General features: G+C 41.1%; 1 protein-coding gene across 3 annotated transcripts in view; it reads right to left on the bottom strand.

Moving 5' to 3' along the window:
• Positions 1-21,124, bottom strand: part of DGUOK (deoxyguanosine kinase) — a 34,229-nt gene extending 13,105 nt beyond the window's left edge. The window contains exons 1-2 of one of the 3 annotated variants that reach the window (XM_005897641.3): positions 20,899-21,124; positions 10,320-10,432 (exon numbers count right to left, since the gene is read on the bottom strand). In XM_005897641.3, coding sequence (XP_005897703.1) covers positions 10,320-10,432; positions 20,899-21,040 — 255 coding nt within the window. In that variant the 5' untranslated portion in view covers positions 21,041-21,124. Of the gene's footprint in view, positions 1-10,319; positions 10,433-15,837; positions 15,874-20,898 lie in introns of all 3 variants that reach the window. The other 2 variants (XM_070379816.1, XM_070379815.1) reach the window with 2 other exon arrangements.
• Positions 21,125-22,111: the final 987 nt, after the last annotated feature.

The raw sequence follows: 22,111 nt of genomic DNA, 5'->3' as shown, positions 1-22,111 counted from the left end.
CTCAGACTAGTACAGAATCTGCCTCCAAAGTGGGAGACCTGGGTTCGATTACCGGGTTGGGAAGATCCGATGGAGGAGAGCATGGCAACCCACTCCAGTGTTCTTGCCTGGAGAATTCATGGACAGAGGAGCCTAGCAGGCTACAGTCCATGGGGTCGCAAAGAGTCAGACACGACTGAGCAGAGTAGGACAGGACTGAGTGACTAAGCACAGCACACAGCACATACAGAGTATCAACTCAAGAAATTTTTCCTAAACTAACAGAAAAAAGCAGAAAGTTAAGAAACAAACAGAAACAGTTTAGGAGATCCAATATACACTGTTACACAGTGGGAGGGTATTTTTTGTTTTTTCTTTCTTCTGGAAAGATACATCAAGATGTAATGTCACCTTCTCCAACCCCACAGCAGTTAATACAATTTTGTATCAAATAACTTTTCAAACAAGAGCTAAAATAATGTGCAACTTTGCAGTACCCATATTTTAGATAAAACTACCTACCCAAAGTGAACAATTTTCTTTCTCAAGTGATGAGCCCAATACAGAGAGGTGAAATGCCACTACCCCCCCAAAAAAAGAGATGAATGGAGGAAGACCACTACTCATAAGGTCTGTGTCTCCCTCTCATCAAATTTCAGTCACTGAGAATCACTGTCTAATAGAAACATGACATATCTCTAGGTATTTTAGAACAAAAATAAACTTTTAAAACCATGGTACTTTTACTATGGTTTTAGTTCAGGTGAAAAAGAAGCCAAAACCAAAGAAAAAAATTAAAGAATATCTCTGAAGACGTGAGACTTTCCACCAGAGAAATTTGCTGAGTACCAGAAAGGATTTAATACAGATTTACATATGTGGCTTTCATATTCTCTCTTTCTCTCTCTCTATCTCACATACACACACACCCAGACCTATCCTAGCAAGATCTCAATTCATAAAAACAAAACAAAAACCTAAGGAGGGGGGAAATATTAATTTCTTACATTTAAAAAAGGACCAGAACCACATAACACTTCCCTATAGCAGAAACCTAGATAGTATATTAAAAGGCAGAGACATTATTCTGCCAACAAAGGTCCCTATAGTCAAAGCTATGGTTTTTCCAGTATTCATGTGTGGATGTGAGAGTTGGACTATAAAGAAGGCTGAGCACCAAAGAATTGATGCTTTTGAACTGTGGTGTTGGAGAAGACTCTTGAGAGTCCCTTGGTCTGTAAGAAGATCCAACCAGTCCATCCTAAAGGAAATCAGTCCTGAATATTCACTGGAAGGACTGATGCTGAAGCTGAAGCTCCAATACTTTGGCCACCTGGTGCAAAGAGCCAACTCATGGAAAAAGACCCTGATGCTGGGAAAGACAGAAAGCAGGAGGAGAAGGAGCTGACAGAGGATGAGATGGTTGGACGGCATCACCAACTCAATGGACATGAGTCTGAGCAGGCTCCAAGGTATGGTGAAGGACAGGGAGGCCTGGTGTGCTGCAGTCTGTGGGGTCACAAAGAGTCAGACACGACTAAGCAACTGAGCAACAACACAACAGAAATTAAAGACATTTTAAGACAAGCAATCGCTCAGAGACTATATTAATACCACCTACATTCTAAAAAAAAAATTCCTCTAAAATAAACTTCAACCAATTGAAAAATGAATCAAAGAATCAAGAAATGGGAAGTGGCAATAAGAAAACAGTGTTCAGTGAATGACCAGCAGAAGAGAGTTAAGTATAAATTATTATTAATGTGGTTAAGAAGTTTACTGCCAATTTCTATAGTTAAAAGAGAAATTTCCAGGAATTCCCTGGCTATCCAGTGATTAGGACTTGGTGATTTTACTGCTGGGGTCCAAGTTCAATCCCTAATTAGGAAACTAAGATCTCACAAGCTGTCCAGCCTGGCCAGAAAAAAAGAGAGAAAGAGACAGAGAAATTTCACTATGTACAAACATTCCAGAACTATAAAATTACAGATTTCTATGCTTGGGTGGTAGAGCCTAGAGAAGAAAGTAATAAAACAGTAGTAAAATTTATTTTTTTCTTTCATGGAGATGCCATTAATATCGATAAATAGGCTTAAACATGAATATATATATATTTTTTATTGAAGTATAGTTGATGTACAATATTATATTAGTTTCAGGTGTACAACACAGTGATTCCGTATTTTTGCAGATTATACTCCACTATAGCTTATTACAACATAAATGGCTATAATTCCCTGTGCTGTATATTCTTGTTGCTTTGTCTATTTAGTATGTAGTAGTTTGTATCTGTTAATCCTACATTCCTGATTTGTTCCTCCCCCTTCCCTCTCCTCTTTGGTAACCACAAGTTTGTTTTCTGTATCTGTGAATCTTAAACATATATATATATATTTAACATGTATATTTTTAGTTTAAATGTTTCCACTAGCAGAGTAAAAATAGTAAAAATTTCCACAGGAATGAAGCGGAGAAAGATGAAAGAAATATTTAAATACAGAAAAAAGAAAAAAAAAAGGAGATGAAAGCACAAAAATAAGGTGGCAGGAAGAAGTTAAATATAATCATGATCAAAGAGAAAAATTCCCAGGAATGGGAAGCAGACCCTCAAAATGTGTAAAAGCTAAAACTCCTGTTCATAAGTGAAACACCAAACCAAGATGACAGATATTAGTTGAAAACAAAGGGGCAGAAAAATCCATCAAGTAGGTGCAAATAAAAAGAAAGCAGATGTGGCAAAGCTGTATTAAGAAAAAAGGCATTAGGGACTTCCCTGGTGATCCAGTGGTGAAGAATCTGCCTGTCAATGCAGGAAACATGGATTCAATCCCTGGTCCAGGATGACCCTGCATGCCTCAGAGCAACTAAGCCTGTGCTACAGAGCTGCAGAGCCACAGCTGCTGAGCCTGTGCACTGAAACTACTGAGGCCCGCGTGCCAGAGCCTGTGCTTGACACAAGCGAAGCCCCCACAAGAGGAAGACCACGCACTGGAGCGAGACAGGGGCCTCCCCGCTGCTCGCCGCAGCTAGAGGAGGCCAGTGTACAGCCACAAAGACCCATTTATTTTATGTAAAAATTAAAAATAAGTAAATAAATATTTTTAAAAATACAAGGAGAAATGGGCAAAACATAATAAAAGCACAAAACTTTAGTACACTTCTCTTAGCATTTAATTAAAAAAAAAACCTGTAGAGAACTTGGAGGATTAGACTCTAAACCATTTTTTTCACATATCGGAAACTGGGATACATAGTACAATGCTTACTAAACAGAACAGACATTTTAATTATTCCTTAGGAGTGTCACTAAATTGATAGTCTCATAATCAATGGCATCTTAGAATGGATAAAATATGTGACATCAAACTACACAGAATTTACGGAAATACATACTCTTCTTAAAAGTCCATGGCAAACTTATGAAAACTGACCATACACAGGCCATGAAGAAAACCTCAGTAAGTTTCCCCAATGAGAAACTGTATCAGCCACACTGATCTTAACAAAATAAAACTAGATTAACAAAATAATAAACATACAAAATCTACTCAGAATATGTAAAACACTAAAAATAATTCTTAGGCAAAAAATAAGTTAAAACTACAATTACATATTTTTTAGAAATTTCAGTTACAGTCTCATATGTCAAAATCTAGAAGATAGGGCCATAAGTTATTCTACGAAGAAACTTTCCCATTGCAAATGCTTTTATCGGGTTGGCCAAAAACAGGTGGGAGAAAACCTAGTGAACCTTTTTGGCCAACAGTATTATTAAGGCAGAAAAAAGGGGAAAATACACAAATTAATCATTAACTTTATTAAAGACTTTTCAAAATACAAAAATTCTGAGAAATAAATTTAAAAGCAAAAAGTAATGAACTAGAATGCAAGCCCCAACAGAATTAAAAATTACAATCTATTAATTGCACCTTTTAAAAAAGAATAATCATCTACCAAGTCTTTTCCTTTCAAAATATTCACACAGATAAGCAACATCAGACAAACAATAAAATAACTCTCAATACAGAATTTAAAGCATAAAAGACATGTACTAATTTTACATTATTAAATTTGAAAATCTTAATAAAAGGCAATTCTTTGGAAAAAAATTATCAAAAGTGACTAAAAACCCTGAATAATAATTGAGGAAGAAAGAGTTGTCCAATATTCCCCTCAAACAACACCAAGTCCATGTAATTTTGAAACTAATTTCTATCATACCTTCAAGGAATAGACAATTTCTATGCTAAAAATGATACAAAGCTCAATTCATTTTCATAACCTTGATGGTAAAACCTGTCAAAAACTGTATACCCAAATAGTAATACCAATTAAATTTATAAATACACATGCAAAAGTCCAAACAACGTATTAGCAAATTAATGCAACAGTACACCATGATCAAAAGGGTTCATTCTAGGAATGTGAGGATGACATCATTATCAAATCTATGACTAACACTAAGAGAAAAAAGCAAAGGAAAGAAAAATCCCATGGTTATCTCACTAGATGCTAAAAAAGGCTTTTGATGAAAACTTAACATCTGATACTGATAAAAACAGTTAATATCTTAGTAATAGAAGGGTACCTCCTCCACACAGTCTATTGAAATGAATGACAAGCACAGAACTTAATGATGATGCATTAGAGGTAGTTTCACTAAAGACAGAAAAGATAAGGGTGACTACCATCACTGCTACTATTTAATATTATTCTGGAACTTCTATCTAACAAAAGAAACCAGAAATGAGGTTTGGATATTGGAAAGCCCTTACAAGTGATTAGAATTTAGAGAAAACTATTATTTTCTAAAACCTCAAGCAAATAAAGCAAAAAAAAAAAAAAAAGAGAGAAGAGAGAGAATTAAGTCACACAAGACATATACAACAATCAACTGCTTTTCTTTAAAACAGCAATAACCAGTTTGAAAAAGATGATGGAAAAACAGTTCCCAGTCACAATAACCACAAAATATATAACCACTCAACATGACTATTACTGGAAATGCAGATAACAATTGGGGGAAAATTAAGACTCCTGTAACTTTTAAAGTCACATAAAGGGTAAAACCTTAAAAGCAAAAGAAAGAAAAACAAGTGCATGTTTTTATCACCTTGGGCTTGTAACAGGTTTTTTTAGACTTTCACATCAAAGGCAGTAACTACGAAGAAAATGTAGCTCTGACCACATAAAAACTTTCAAGTATTACATTGCGAAATATCCCATACAGAAAGGCAAAGAAAAAATGACAACACTGGGGAAAGAATCGACAGTATATGACAAAGAGTTAAGATATTTAACAATACAATGAGTTCTTATGAAGCCAGTACAAAAACCTGAAGATCTCAATAGGAGGAAAAAGTGGCAAGAGGTTTGAACAAGCAGTTCATAAAGAATACTAAAACATAGCCAATAAAGATTAAAAAGTTGTTCAATTAATTGGTAATCAGTTCAGTTCAGTTCAGTCGCTCAGTCATGTACGACTCTTTGCAACCCCGTGAACCACAGCACGCCAGGCCTCCCTGTCCATCACCAACTCCGGGAGTCTACCCAAACCCATGTCCATCAAGTCAGTGATGCCATCCAACCATCTCATCCTCTGTCATCCCCTTCTCCCGCCTTCCCATCTTTCCCAGCATCAGGGTCTTTTCCAATGAGTCAGCTCTTCGCATCAGGTGGCCAAAGTATTGGAGTTTCAGCTTCAGCATCAGTCCTTCCAATGAACACCAAGGACTGATCTCCTTTAGGATAGACTGGTTGGATCTCCTTGCAGTCCAAGGGACTCTCAAGAGTCTTCTCCAACACCACAGTTCGAAAGCATCAATTCTTCAGTGCTCAGCTTTCTTCACAGTCCAACTCTCACATCCATACATGACCACTGGAAAAACCATAGCCTTGACTAGACGGACCTTTGTTGACAAAGTGATGTCTCTGCTTTTTAATATGCTATCTAGGATGGTCATAACTTTCTTTTCAAGGAGTCAGTTCAGTTCAGTCACTCAGTCATGTACAACTCTTTGCGACCCCATGAACCACAGCACACCAGGCCTCCCTGTCCATCACCAACTCCCGGAGTCTACCCAAACCCATGTCCATCAAGTCAGTGATGCCATCCAACCATCTCATCCTCTGTCATCCCCTTCTCCCGCCTTCCATCTTTCCCAGCATCAGGGTCTTTTCCAATGAGTTAGCTCTTCACATCAGGTGGCCAAAGTATTGGAGTTTCAGCTTCAGCATCAGTCCTTCCAATGAACACCCATGACTGATCTCCTTTAGGATGGACAGGCTGGACCTCCTTGCAGTCCAAGGGACTCTCAACAGTCTTCTCCAACACAACAGTTCAAAAGCATCAATTCTTTGGCACTCAGCTTTCTTTATAGTCCAACTCTCACATCCATACATGACCACTGGAAAAACCATAGCCTTGACTAGACAGACCTTTGTTGGCAAAGTAATGTCTCTGCTTTTGAATATGCTGTCTAGGCTGGTCATAAATTTCCTTCCAAGGAGTAAGCATTTTTTAATTTCATTGCTGCAATCACCATCTGCAGTGAATTTGGAGCCCAGAAAAATAAAGTCAGCACTGTTTCCACTGTTTCTCCATCTATCTGCCATGAAGTGATGGGACCGGATGCCATGATCTTAGTTTTCTGATGAAGGGATGCAGCCAAAGCAAAAACACCACCCAGTTGTAGATGGGACTGGTGATAGAAGCAAGGTCCGATGCTGTAAAGAGCAAAATTGCATAGGAACCTGGACTGTCAGGTCCATGAATCAAGGCAAATTGGAAGTGGTCAAACAGGAGATGCCAAGAGTGAACATCAACATTCTAGGAATCAGCGAACTAAGATGGACTGGAATGGGTGGATTTAACTCAGATGACCATTATATCTATAACTGCGGGCAGGAATCCCTTAGAAGAAATAGAGTAGCCGTCATAGTCAACAAAAGAGTCCGAAATGCAGTACTTGTATGCAATCTCAAAAACGACAGAATGATCTCTGTTCATTTCCAAGGCAATCCATTTAATATTACAGTAACCCAAGTCTATGCCCCAACCAGTAATGCTGAAGAAGCTGAAATTGAATGGTTCTATGAAGACCTACAAGACCTTCTAGAACTAACACCCAAAAAAGATGTCATTTCATCATAGGGGGCTAGAATGCAAAAGTAGGAAGTCAAGAAACACCTGGAGTAACAGGCAAATTTGGCCTTGGAATACAGATTGAAGCAGGGCAAAGGCTAATAGAGTTTTGCCAAGAAAATGCACTGGTCATAGCAAACACCCTCTTCCAACAACACAAGAGAAGATTCTACACATGGACATCACCAGATGGTCAACACCGAAATCAGATTGATTATATTCTTTGCAGCCAAAGATGGAGAAGCTCTATACAGTCAGCATAAACAAGACCAGAAGCTGACTGTGGCTCAGATCATGAACACCTTATTGCCAAATTCAGACTGAAATCGAAGAAAGTGGAGAAAAGCACTAGACCATTCAGGTATGACCTAAATCAAATCCCTTATGACATACAATAGAAGTGAGAATTAGATTTAAGGGACTAGATCTGATAGACAGAGTGCCTGATGAACTATAGACGGAGGTTCATGACATTGTACAGGAGACAGGAATCAAGACCATCCCCAAGAAAAAGAAATGCAAAAAAGCAAAATGGCTGTCTGAGGAGGCCTTACAAATTAATAATCAAATAAATGTAAAATAAAATAACATACCATTCATTTTCTTCACTCTCAAGTCAGAAAGGATAAAAAAATAATACCCTGTGTTGCTGAAAATATGAGAAAAATAGTAAAACTTTTCTGAAGGAAGATTTTACAAAATGTAACAAAAGTCTCAACAAAACATGTAATTTGGGGACATCCAAATACCACTTCTAGATTACCCTCAAAATTAAGCCATTAAAAAGAAAAAAAGATATGCTACAAAAATATTCATCATTGTGACAGTTTATAATAAGCAGAAATTAGAAAAGTAAACATTCAAAATAAGGCTGGATGACTAAATGATAGTACACCACATTATACAGTGTAACATCATACAGCAACCGTTAAAACGACATTAACGGAAAGGAAGAAGGCCTTGGGTATCAAGGGACGTGCAAGTGACAGTCACAATTTTTACTTTAAAAGAGGAAACGTGGGCATCCCTGGTGGCTCAGTGTAAAGAATCCACTTGCCAGGGCAGGGGACACTGGTTGGATCCCTGGTCCGGCAAGATCTCACATGCCTTGGAGCAGTAAGCCCATGCGCCAGCTACTACTTAGCACGCACACTGCAACCAATGAAGCCTGGTCACCTAGAGCCCATGCTCCGCAACCAGAGACGGCACCAGTGAGAAGCCCGAGCAGCGCAATGAGAGCAGTCCCTGCGTGCCGCAACTAGAGAAAAAGCCTGCGCAGCCACGAAGACCCAGCACAGCCATAAATACATTTTTTAAAAGATGAAATGTGTGTATGTTTCATACATTTATATGTGTGTTAATATATACATTTTGTCCTTTTAAAAAAATTTAAAAGGACAAAAATGTTAACTGTTTTATTTCTAGACAATGGGATTATCAGAGTAGTAATTATCTAAGTTGTGCCAAAATTTAGTGGCTTAAACAAAAAAAGACATTCATTAAATCCACTTCTACGGGAAAGGAATTCAGGACACAGCTTAGCCAGGTGGTTCTGCCTCAGGGTTTTCCATGAGATTTCAGTCAGGATATTGGCTGAGGCTACAGTCATCTGAAGACTTGACTGGGGATTCAAGGATTTGCTTCCAAGAAGACTCAGTCACACGGCTCCTGGCAGGACCAGTTCCTTGCTGCGTGGACCCCTTCACAGACAGGTACGCTGCATCACAGGGCAGCTGGCAGCCCCAGAGCCAAAAGTGATTGAGAGAGAGCAGAACGGAAGATACGGTGTCTTTTACCACCTACCACAGAAAGTCACACACTATTAATCCTGCTACACTGTACTCATTAGAAGCAAGTCACCAAGTCCAGATCACACTCCAGGGGAGAATTAAGAATAAAAGAATTAATACTATTTCCTTCTTGAAGGAAACAGTACCAAATCTGTGGTTATATTTTTAAATCCCCAAAGCAGGTGCCCTGTGGCATACTCAGAAAAAGATAATTTATTTACTAAATAGAAAAGTTAATCTCACAAATACACACACACATGTACATACATAGATGGAGACAGTTTAAAAAAAACAAATATCCTCAGTAAGTATAAGTGTCTGCCAAAAAAGGTAACACGATCCTAAGTTGGAAGCACAAGCAAAGGGCACGGAGAACCAGTTCTGTGGTATTCTGTACCATGTAGACGATATCTAAGATGTCCTGTTCAGCTCTGAGTGCTACTCTTACTAAAATCTAGGTGGAAAACCAACAGACAGGAGTGCATCTCCTACACAAAGTTACTTCTGCATGAGAAACAGTCTGGAGGAAAATGGTATTTGATTTCAAAGAGAAGACTCAACGGGGCAAAAAATCAAGAAATCATTGCCTTAGAAATGAATGAAGAGTTGCCATGTGGAAAAGTTAAAAGTCTTAAGAGTCAGAACTTGAACCAATGAATCAGAGTCACAGGTATGCAAAGTGGCTCATACAAGAACTTTCTAACAATAGGCTGTTAAAACCAAGAATGAGGTACTCGTGACTGCTCCTGGAACTACAGGAGTCTGCGGAGATGCTGCCACTCCCTCAGTTGCTTCTGAGGGTCACGTCCAGTTGGTTGTTCCCTACTCACACTGATGTGGCTAGTGAGAAACCAAGCCCATGGCCTCTCGCAGAGCAACATACTGACGGGAGGGCTTCAGCCACAAGGCATCTGTGAAATGTACAGTGTTTGGGACAGGACAGTGCCTGGCACATAGTATGCACTTTATAAACGTTAGCTATGATTTCTGCATTGACTTAAAATGTGACAAGATCTTCTCTAAGATTCCTTTCAATTTCTAAGACTTCAAAACTAAGCTAAAATCACTGTAATTAACTACTATTCCTGATGGTCAATTTCAATAAAATACTTAAGGGTAGGAATGACAAAATTAATCTTCAATGACAGGATGGCTGGCCATGCTTTGGGAAACTGGAAAGAACAGAGGCAATCACTTAAACAGAAATGTCAAAACTACAAAAATCAAAACTTAACACATTCAAACAAGTCATCCCTCCCTGATGTACACGGTCTGCTTTCTGAAATGAAGGTATTTTAAAAAGGAGACACAAAATGGACTACTTCACCTACTCGGAGCAAATTAGATTACTGCAACTAGTTTATGAACCCAAGCCTGCCAACTACCCACCACAACTGAAAACTTACTTTTTGGGAGCCAGCAGCCAGGACATTCTGCCATGTTGCTACAGGTTCTGTAGCTACGTGCCACTCTGGGTAAGTTTTCGTGAGTAACTTCACAAAGGTGGATTTTCCCACAGCTGCAATGCAAACAGCATGTATTGGGACACTTCCCAAATCAGGTTACAGGAGAAGGCTGCTACTCAACTCTTCCACAAACACCCAACTCAGCAGCCACATCACTGTCAGACAGATGACAGGTCATGCCATGCCAACCAGAGTCACCATGATGAATGCAGGTAACAGGGAGGAAAAATACCCCTCAGATTGGATTTGTAATTTTATTGCCCCAACCTCCCAGAGGAATAGAGTATTTAATAACAGTTAAAAATGGAATACTCTCAAAAGTAGACGAAATCAACTACATATGTTATAAACCTTGAATCACAGTCAGTTATTCTGTGACAGTATAAAATTGCAAGTTTTTCTATAGAAAATGAAGACAATGACCCTCATTCATTCAACAAATCTAACCAATACTCAGGGAGTGCTATTACGTGCTCAGAACCGTCTGGCACTGGTGGTACCACGGTAAACAAAACACAGATTTTTTGTACGGATTCTGCCCTCACAGAGCTTGTGTGAGAGACAGACACCAAGCAAACACATGAGTAACTAACAACAAACTGTGTTAGTGCTAGGAAAGAAAAATGCATGCTGACTCTAATGTAGCTCGAAAGATCAAGGAAGGTTCCTCTGAAAAATGTGACCTGAGGTGAGACCTGAAAGACGAGGACTGGTCAGGTCAAGGGTGGGGTAAGGGGAGAGAGAGCAGCCAGGCCAAGGATGGGGGGAAAGGTCAGGAAAAGAGAAAAACAGTGCACAAGGGGAAAGAAGAGAATCTGTGGCCGTGAAGAAGGCACTGCAGAGACAGTGTGGTCAAAAGAGGGAGAAGGACGGCAAAAAGTGAGCGTGGAGAGGGCAGCAGGCAGGGCGGGCCAGGCCACACAGGGCCTTGTACCATGCGAAGAAGGGCAATGGGAAACCACTGAGGAAGAGTTTTAAGCAGGAAAATAACAAGTTACCACCTCATTTTTAAAAGACACTCCACCAGCTAGGTTGGAACACAACAGGAGCTTCAACCAAGGCAACAGCAGAGGAGGTGGAAAGTAGTGACTGCTATGAGAAATATTCTGGAGATGAAATTAACCCAGTACCACAACATTTAAGTTCCCTCTTCCCATTTACACCAACATCTAGCCCACATCTTCCTAAATTCCAGACTAAGAGCCCTCCAGACATTTCCACTTGAATGTCCCACAAGCACCTCGAAGTACTGACATTTGCTAAATGAACTCACCATCTTCCCCACCAAACTGAGCTTCCTCCCATATCCCAATCTCAGGGCACAACAGCACTATCCACTCAGTCACAACTTCCTCCTCTGCCAAACCTCAAGTGGCCGCCAAGTGCTGTTGAACATGCCTTCTAACATGTTGAACATGCCTTCACCATCTGTCCTTCTATTCCCATTTCCCACTCAAGACCAGGCTCTCATTTCTTGCCTCTCAAACTCTGGCCTTGCCCTCTTCAATCCATTATTCATACTGCAGCAGCCACACCACACAAAATAACCCTGCCTAAAATCCTCTGACAGGTCCCTACTCCCTTCATGACAAAATTCAAACCCTTTAGCATGGCGTATGACGGTGGTGGTGACGATGAAAGTCTCTCAGTCATGCCTGACTCTCTATGACCCCATGGACTGCAGGCCACCAAGCTTCTCTATCCATGGAATTCTCCAGGCAATAGGTTGGAGTGGGTTGCCACTTTCTTTTCCAGGGGATCTTTCTGATCCAAGGATCGAACCCAGGTCTCCTGTATTGCGGGCAGATTCTTTACTGTCTGAGCCACCAGGGAAGGCCAGCATGGCCTGTAAGACATATAAAAACCTGGCCCCTGCATAGACGGTTCTGCCTTAGCTTCTCTTCAGACACCCAGAGCTCCCGCTGGACCAAACGCCTTGCAACTTTAATCAGGCCGTGTGGTCTGCTGCAAATGTGCCTTCGCATGTGCTTTCCCACTTCCTGGGGAACCTCCTCTCCTCCTCTGACCAGCTACTACTCAGTCTTCAGGATTCTGCTTAGATACGCATCCTGTGTGCAGCCTTTCAGGACCTCACACCTATAAGCTGGATTGGCCCGGCAATGCTTGTGCTTGGCCTGGCGATGTGGATAAGACTCCATCACTGCCACTGTAATTCTGTTTCTCTAAGTAGAAGACGGGGTTCCTCCAAGGCAGGAACCAAAGCCAAGACTAATGACCCAGCCGAGTGAATCAAACATACATTATTAATTTCAGTTCCCTACGAAACCCACATCTATTAAAAACCAAAACATCCAAAACAATTGAGCACTTGGAGCTCAATCTCCCCTATCAGAGATGATCTTTCTCAAGTGAATTCCACCCTTAGAAGGAACCCAAATGGAACTAAGAGAAGGAAAGGGGAGGCATCCTTCCATCGATTCTATCAGCCATTCATGGTTGATGACTGGGAGTAAAGAGATGTCTCAGCAGGAGAGCCCACACATCCAATATGTGACATTTATCATACACTGCTCCAACTCCTCTCTGAACACAGGGGGTGAAAAACACACAACAGAAATCTGTGCATTTTGTACAGTCATGCTCATCTCTCAATCCCACGTCCACCGAGCTCCTGCGCGCCTCTGCCCCTCCCACACTTCCATGAATAAATGCCTTTCCCTGCTCTGTTCGGCCTGTGTCTAAATCCCTTCCCCATCATGCCCAAGGCCCACCTCTTCCACAAAGTTCAGGACATCTCTAGCTCACACCAAATTCCTACCATGTTGGGCAGTTGACTCAAACAAATATTTATTAACTGCCTCTGATACATTTAGCATTTAATTGGTTTGATTTTTCATGGGTCTCAATTTTGGTTTCCTAACAGGATCTGAATCTCTGAGGTTGGACCCCCAGGAATCCACATTTTTCAAGTATGCCCTAAGTGACTGTGATGTAGACTTACATTTCAGATTGTATCCAGAACAATCTGATCACAATCAACAGAGGTGGTTTTTAAAAAATATAGGTTCCAAAACCACATCCCAGACTACCAAAGAAGACCTTCTGGGCTTGTCATGGAGTGCCCAACAGGGCTGCAGGAACTACAAGCTGGTTGAATTTTCTATTATCAGACATCTGCCAGCCCTGAATCGTCCCTAGTTCAAAATATTGCAGAGATGGTCAATATTTAGATTGCAGGTTTTTGATGAAAGCTAAAACATGGTTCCTGGCTATGGGCTGAAAAACTATTTTAATTCACATGAAAAGATGAAGGTAACTGATTTCTTACATGGGTGGGGTAAAATGGTTGTTTGAATTAAATTTTTTTAAAGTTAAAAACAACTACCCAAGGAACAATTGCAGATGGAAAGGAAGGGCCCTGAGGGGTAGGGTGTGCCAACTTCACATCTGAGATCAGACACTATTAGTTCATCCAAGGGCAGTCAGTACTCTGAGAAACCGACTGGTGCTATTTAAACACACAAAACCCGGAATGCCAATAAACGAGATGTAATGGGAAATACACAGTCCCAATTACTGGAACAATCACACCAGTGCAACACCCCCAACTTGCACACCACTCCCCATTCCAAAAATTTTGGAAAGCCACTTTAAAAATGAGAAGCTAGACTTTCAGCAAAGAATAACAGTGAATGCTGATGGAAGGTCCTAGGAACTTTGCCATCCATGTCACTGTAGGGCTCGGAGAGCCTGGGTAATTTACCATAGAATGACCACAGAACTGCACTCCAATGGAGCTCAGCTGTGCCAAGCACCACCCACCAATACAGAATAATTATTTTAAAAAATAATTCAAAATTATGTATTTATAATACATAACTTTTTGGGGGGTTATGATACTTGACCATAATAGTTTTTTTCTTTTTCCTAAAAGGAAATGAAACTTAAAAAGTTTTATTTTTTTAAGACTTAAGTTTTAAAATATTCCCAGGGGTTTCATAAGAATGGTGCTGTCTGGTTCTCCACTGCTACACTGGTTTCCTCCTAGTGACCAGAACATCTGTGTCCAGACGTTCTCTTCTTCAGAGTAACACTGGGCCAGCTGAAAAATGCCTCCCCCTTGTCTGGTCTCTATACTGAGCACCAGCGTCTTCTGATATCATTATCTCAGACTTAAAACAATTAATTGTTCTTTTTCAGTATACGTCTAATATCATGAAACTTGGGAGGTTTCAGGCCTCATAAGCAGCATTAAATGCTCCCTTAGGGCCTTGGCTATCACTGTACTGTATTATGTGTGCCGTGACTTGAGAAAGGGCGGGAGGTACTTTGTGATTAGAGCACATTACATCAACAAGTTGACTTTTATTAGCACCAGTATTGTCATTCCACAGGATGGATCAAACAGTTCTGTTGTTAACATTCATCTTTTCCTAAATCATGTTTTTTTTTCCTCCCACAAGTTTTTCTATAAACTAGCAATACAATGCCTGTTACAGCTGCTGCAGCTGCTGCTAAGTCACTTCAGTCATGTCCGACTCTGTGCGACCCCACAGATGGCAGCCCACCAGGCTCCCCCGTCCCTGGGATTCTCCAGGCAAGAACACTGGACTGGGTTGCCATTTCCTTCTCCAATGCATGCAAGTGAAAAGTAAAAGTGAAGTCGCTCAGTCGTGTCTGACTCCTAGCGACCCCATGGACTGCAGCCTACCAGGCTCCTCTGTCCATGGGATTTACATTATACTAAAACCTAGTAGTTAAGATAGTATCTTGATGTAACGCTTACAGCTGTAGTTCATGGGAGCCTCTTAAATATACCATGATCTCTAGGCATTTTCTTCTGAACAAGATGTAAAATCCTTTACCAAGAAGCAAGCAAAAGCAGTAAATATAAAACTGCCTATCTTTAAGCAAAAAAATTCTTCCAAAGAAAATTTAAAGCCTTTATTTCAGGAACTATATCTGATGCTATATTCATTCATTCAACCAACAGATGTTTACAGAGTAGCCACTAACGGCGGGTACTATAACTAAAATGAAGCAAGCTGAGATGCTGCCCTCAAGGAACTTATATTGAGACTCTGAGCATAAAAGCATTCTGGGAAAAAAATCATCAGCTGACTTAAAAGAAACTTGATATATTTCAGCCCTGATTACTTTCTCTTCTTTTCATGAGAAGAAAAAAAAACATCATTGTTAAAAAAAGAGAAAAAAAAAACAGTCCTCACAACTTCCAAAGTGTAGTTAAGCTTCTGCACTCAGCACAGACCTTTGCTGGTCCGGAATGCCCTCCCCAGCTCTGCCCACCAGCTGATTCATCCTTTCAGTGTCTCCTTCTCAGTGAGGTCTCCTTGAACTCTCTCCAGCTCCACTTTATCCCTGGGCAGAGTTAATTACTGCCTGTTCTGCTTTAAAGGGCATCACAGTGTAATTATTTGTTGACTCATCAGTCTCTCCAGCTAGACTGGGAACTCACGTTTTGAAGACAGGGACCAACCTTATTTCCTTTGCATCCTGAGTATCTGGCCAGGTGCTAAGAACGAGATGGATGGATAGAATGATGTAAATCACAGAAACAGAGAATCCAATTTATTCCTAACATTGTATCCAATATACAAAGATTCCTTTTTTCCCTAGGAATCTTGCCCAAATGTTTACATTTAATGAAAATAAAAGATGACATTAGCAATGTTAAATCACTAATTTTGAATGCTGGAATGTTATTAGGAACGCTCTCCACTGCTTTACATACAAGCCTCTAACTGGCAAAAGAGAGGTTTCTTCTCTGCTGGGTCTTTGAAAACCAAGACGGGGGAAAAAAAAAATGAGACTAGTCTGAGATGACTCACTAACAAAAGTTCCTACAGCAATCCTTTATTCAATTTAGGTTTGTAAACACAAAATAACTGACTTTGGAAGGTGATAATACACTTTAGTGATGGATACACTTATATAAAAAAGATAGGGTAGGTATTTTATTTTTTAGATTTTAAGGGATTCTAGATCCCAAGCTTTGACTTTTAATCATAACATATGGCTCACAACTCATGCTAGATGCCATTACTTGCTGCTTCACTGATCCATTTCCTTACGTGCTACTGTGTGTACCTGCGGGGTCAGATTAGCAACATTTAGAGCAGAAAACAAGACAGGTCCCTCTAAACTTATCTAACTCCAGCTGGGACAGGGGTTCACCTTCCCCTGTTCAGGTTTCCTGAATGGATACTCTGACTTTTGGGGGTGGGGGGGAATGTCACCTGTGGTTAGAGAACAAGATAACTGTTTGATTATACAAGCAGTTTATTGTGTTTCCTCTGTGGATACCAATGACTAACTTGCACACGGCTATCACAGCCCAGGATTCAAGCATCTAGCAAACACTGAATGAGTACAATAGGCCACACATGGGTTAGATGCTGGTGACACAACGATGAACAAGACACTCTGTGGCTAATCCAGGAAAAGTACTGAGGGTGTCAACAATCTCAACAGAACTCAAGTGCTGCAGAAGTTGTGGGTACAAAATGTTATGTGAGCACACAGAGGAGGCAGTGCCCAATTCTGTCTGGGGAGAGTCATCACCGTGTGGGGGTGATGGAGAATAATATAATAGGAGATAAAACTAGAAAGAGCCAGATTAAGATCCCCCAGTCCACTTCGCATTAGTCACTTCCTTTGGGCAACTGCACTCACTTCCAAGACTTCAACAACTACCCTGACAAGTCAACAACCTCCATGTCTGGGACTGCAGCTCCAATCTGTCTATGCACTTCAGGCACTTACTCTAATCTACCTCAGAACATCTATCTCTTGTCTCAGGCACTTCCTCCAAACATCACTCTTACGTCCCAAGACTGCTTCTTCCTTCATTTCCATCCTCAGTTTTCAGTCAGTGTCTAAATTAAGGCTCCTTATCTCTCACCTCCAAGTGGTCACCAGGTCCTGTCAATACCACTTCCAAAATCTTTCTCAAACCATCATGATGTCTGATAATGTCCACCATTCTCTCTGTTCAGGCCTGCATCTTCCCTCCCTCCAACTACAATGGCCACAAAGCCTAGTCTGTCTACACCAACATTCATTCAACAAACTGCATGCAAGGCATGATGGGTACTGCAGCAAATAAGACATACAAAATGCCCACTTTATGAAGCTTTATTTTTATTCCTTCATTCTAGTCCATTTCCTTTTAAACATTAATCTGGCCATGGCACACACTAGCTTTAAGTCTTCAGTAGCCTCCCATAGCCTACGTGAGAAACTCCTCGCTGTTCAGCGTCTGGCAAATCCTACCCTTCCAAATTCTTGTTCTGCTATCCTCTCACAGGCCCTTCAAACTCCCAGCACAAGCCTGATATTAAAACTGCATGTCTCCTGAGGCTCTGTGTTGGCAAATATTACTTCCTGTGCCTGGAACACTCTTTCCTCTGGGGGAGGAATTCCTACCCCAGAGATTCCAAGTCTCCATGTCCGAACATAGCACTCATCACTTGGTATAGAAACTATGCTTAGAAGTCCGCTCCTCCCACTTAGCTGTGAGTTCCTTACAAGAGAAGGCCTGGACCACATCTGAGTCTACCTCCACAGCAGGCACACACTGAGCTTTGGCTGCAGGAAAAAGCAAGGAGGTGGCCCAGAAATCTGGAAAGGATAAGAAGAAAAGCAAAAGGCAGGAAAACTGGGATAGGCACTTCAAATTTCACTTGATCATCTGTCCAAACCACTTATTTTGTGAAGTACTCTGTTCCTCTCTGGGCTCTGAGGACAAAGTTTCCTTTAGCGGCATGTTTCCCAAAATATAGGACAGAAAATCTTTTTTAAAAAAAACACCATGAGGCAGGTAGCCCCTCTCATTCCCTTCAATGTTTCTGATTTAGCTGGAGAAAAACACACATCTGTGGTGACTGGTCTCACTTAAATTTCAAGACCGCTGAGTCCAAATGGGTCCTTAATGCTGCCCAGCAGTTCTACATTTCTCCTGCTCACTAACCAGACTATTTCATGTCTTTCCTCTCTCCTCACACTGAGCTGATCTTTCTTCCTTCTACTGAGAAACTGACACAACCAGAAGATGTTCCCCAGGTTCCCACTGCACCTACTTAGGTCAGTAATCATTTATGTTGCCATTCTCCCTGTTTATTAGGGATAAACTGCTCCTAGCTAAAGCCAATCTCTCATTCTTAACTTGGGCAAGAGATTCCATTCCTTCCTGCTTACTAAAATCACTCTGGCAAGTCTATCCTCTCTCCTGTTTCACCAATTTTCTCCCTTTCTACCAGCTTATAAATATGATCTAATTCCTCTTACTAAAAGAAAAGAAAAAAAAAATACAAAATCTAACTCTCTCAAACCCTTGTCCTATTTCAGCTATTACTCCACATCTCCCCTTTCAAGGAAAACTCCAAACAGTGGTCTTAACCCACTGTTTCCAATTCCTCACCTCCCATTCTCCTTGAACCTCTACAATCAGACTTTCATGCCCCCACTCCTATAAATTGTTCAAGTTCACCAAAGAGTTCCATTATTCAAACAACATTATACAGTCGATCATTTCTTTCCCAAACACCTTCTTCACTTAGTTTCCAGTATATCATGTTTCTGGCTTTCCTCTCATCTCAGTGGTCATTCCTCCTTTGTCTCTTTTGCTGGTTTCTTCTTATCATCTCAATCTCTCTTAACATTTGCATGCCCGGGACATGGTCCTTTCTATCAACATACATAGGCTCCTGGCTTTAAATACCATCTACATGTATAACTACAATCCAGGGAGACTCAACTCTAGACTCATATATCCAACTGACTATCCAGCCCTACTTAGATATCTAACAAGCTTATAAAAATCTAACATGCCTAAAACCAAAAACTTGAAATCACCCTTCTGTCCCCAGGCTGTTATTCCCACTTTTCTCTAAGAGAATTGGAACTCCATCTTTCAAGTTGCTCAGGCCAGAATGATTCGAGTCATCACTGACCCCTTTTATGTTATACTCCACAATTTCCTGTTACCAATTCCTGTGTGCCCTACCCTAAATGAAATTAGAATCGAATCACTTCTCACCACCTCCACTGTTAACATCCTGGTCCTACACACCATAACTCATCACTGCAGCAACTTCCTGACACCTTCTATTTTCAACAGATCAGCCAGAGTGATCTTTTTATAATCTTAGTCAAATCAAGTCACTTGACTGCTCAAATCTTCCAACAGTTTCTCATCTCAGTCAGAGTAAAATTCCATAATGGACTACAAGGCCTATACAATCTAGCCACCCTTACCCTCTGACCTCATCTCCCTCACCTGCCCCCTTGCCTCACTCCACTCCAGCCACAGCAGCTTTACTTTTGTTCCCTGAACACATTTCCCAGCTCAGGGCCTCTGCACTTGATCTTTCCTCTGCCTGGAAGATTCTTCTCCACATTACCCACATGGTTCACTTCCTCACCTTCTTCAGGCTTTTGCTCAAATTATCACCTTCTCAGTGAGGCCTGTCTTGACAACTCAACTTAAAATTGCAACTTCCTTCAATTTCTCAATCCTGTATTTCCTCCATCACACTTTTTAATATCTAACATACTATTTATTTGTTAATTGTGTATCTCTCTCTACTAGAGTCCCATGAGAGCAGAGATTTTATTTGTTCTCTTCACTACTGTATCCTCAGGGCCAACAGCAGTGCTGAAATATGGAAGTTGCTCAAAGGGCTATTTGTTGAATGAACAAATTGAGAAATTGTCAGTTTGCTGCTAAAAGTCTTCAATACTTAAAACTTCCTAATCCTTTTTTAGGGCTCAGCACCCTACAGGTAAAAGCCTCAAGTCAGACTTTAGCAACATTAGTAACTAACAGTAACTAATTGAATATTTTGCTTTATTTTGAAATATTTTTATTAAGGTACTGGACTTCTATTCACTCTTACAACAGTTATTTTTAATTTAACACGTTTTTAGGTTTAAAAAGTGAGCTGTTCTAAGAAAAATGTTAAGAAACTATAGTGGGACCAGCAGAGACATGGCAAAAATAGTGAAAGTGATATCTGAATGACTGGAGTTTATGAACTTAGGGTAGGGCTGCCAGATAAAATAAGGACACTCAGTTAAATTTGAATTTTAGATGGGGGAGGGGGTATGTTCCAAATACCGCATGGGACACACACTAAAATATTGTTATCTGAAATGCTATTTTAAATGGACATCCTTTTTTCCTCCCCTCAATCTAGCAACCTCATCTTAGGAGAACAAAGAAATTTCACCCTTCTCTTTGTCGCTTCCATTTTGATCTACCAAAACAAGATAGCTCTTGTCCCATTAACAGATTGCGTGGTTTTTATGCCTCAATAAACGTATCCCTGTGGGAGAGTACGAAGGCCTGACGTCTGAAAAATCCAAGAGGCAAAGGCACAGAGCGCACCTTGAGTGGGGAAAGGTCTGGCAGCTCAGAACAAGGAGCCTGGCCGCAACAGATCGAAAAGGAAGGGCTTCTGGGCCCAACTCCTTTCCTAGCCTCTCAGGGACCTGCTCTGCGGAGGCCGAAGCCTGGCACCTACTTTCTGGCCCTTACCAATGTTGCCTTCGACGGAGAGCCTTCGGGGACCACGCCCCGCGTGTAGACCCCTGGAAGGGGGCACACCCTCGAGTAAGCGCTGAACCATGAACTTCGAGGGTGCGCGCAGCAACCTTAGATAGAGCCGGCCAGCGGTCATCCTACCCACGATTCACGCAGCGATCACTTCCGTCGAGAGCACTTCCGCCCCCGATACTGCTGTTGAGACACTCCGGCGCACCTTTGACGTCACGCGGGAAGTAGGTGGTGTTGAGCTGGCTCGAAGGGAGGGGCCGAGGCGGGGGGCGGGCGGTGGGGGAAATCTCTCTGTTCTCGCGATATTTGTAGGAAAGTGTTGCAAAAAGGACTTCTAGTGTTGGGTACTGGAGAGTTTAATGAAAGTTGGAGTTGCTGCTGCTTTATTCGCTTGTCTGTTTGTGTTCACTGGAAAAGCAGCATTTAAAAACTGCCATAACTCAACAATTCATCACCTTTGCATATTTGTCTCACTTTAGAATAAATTTCGTAACTAAAGACAAATAAAAATAATTGTAATTTTAAACGAGTTTTTCCCCCAAGCGTTTGTTTTTTGGCTTTTGTTCTAACGTGGGAAGAAATTGGACAGTTTTAAGTAGGAAAATGATGCAGTCTGATGATTTACACAAGTTAACTTCATATTCCGTATAACTTCCACCGCAATGCTGAAATCTTATTGAATAAATTAGCAAGTTAGTGTGTTAGTTACACGCCACCTCTTGTTTCGCTTCTTGAATAAATATAAAGTTCAATCGGTTGATTTGACTAGTAAGCAAAAAGTCCATAAGGGTGAAGAGGGTGGAGGGCTTCCCAAGTGGTGCAGTGGTAAAGAATCAACCTGCCATTGCAGGAGACTAACAAAGCTGGTTTCGATCCCTGGGTGGGGAAGATCCCCTGGAGTAGAAAATGGCAACCCACTCCAGTATTCTTGCCTGGAAAATTCCATGGACTAGGGGACCCTGTGGGCTACAGTCCATGGGGTCAAAAACAGCAGAGACATGACTGAATCCCTGGGACAGGCTGCAAAGTGAGAGTCCTCGGCTTCTTGCAGGAAGAATTCAAGAGCTAGCCATAGTAAAGTGAAAACAGGTGTATTTAGGAAGATATACGCTCCACAGTGTATGGGCTGTCTCAGAAGGCAAGAGCAGCAGAGGTGTGGAGGTGGTTAGTTTTTATGGGCTGGGGAGTGGGTGGA

The sequence above is a fragment of the Bos mutus genome, chromosome 11, assembly GCF_027580195.1.
Source record: "Bos mutus isolate GX-2022 chromosome 11, NWIPB_WYAK_1.1, whole genome shotgun sequence".
Taxonomy (NCBI): Eukaryota; Metazoa; Chordata; class Mammalia; order Artiodactyla; family Bovidae; genus Bos; species Bos mutus.
This window is presented reverse-complemented; position numbering and strand designations above follow the sequence as displayed.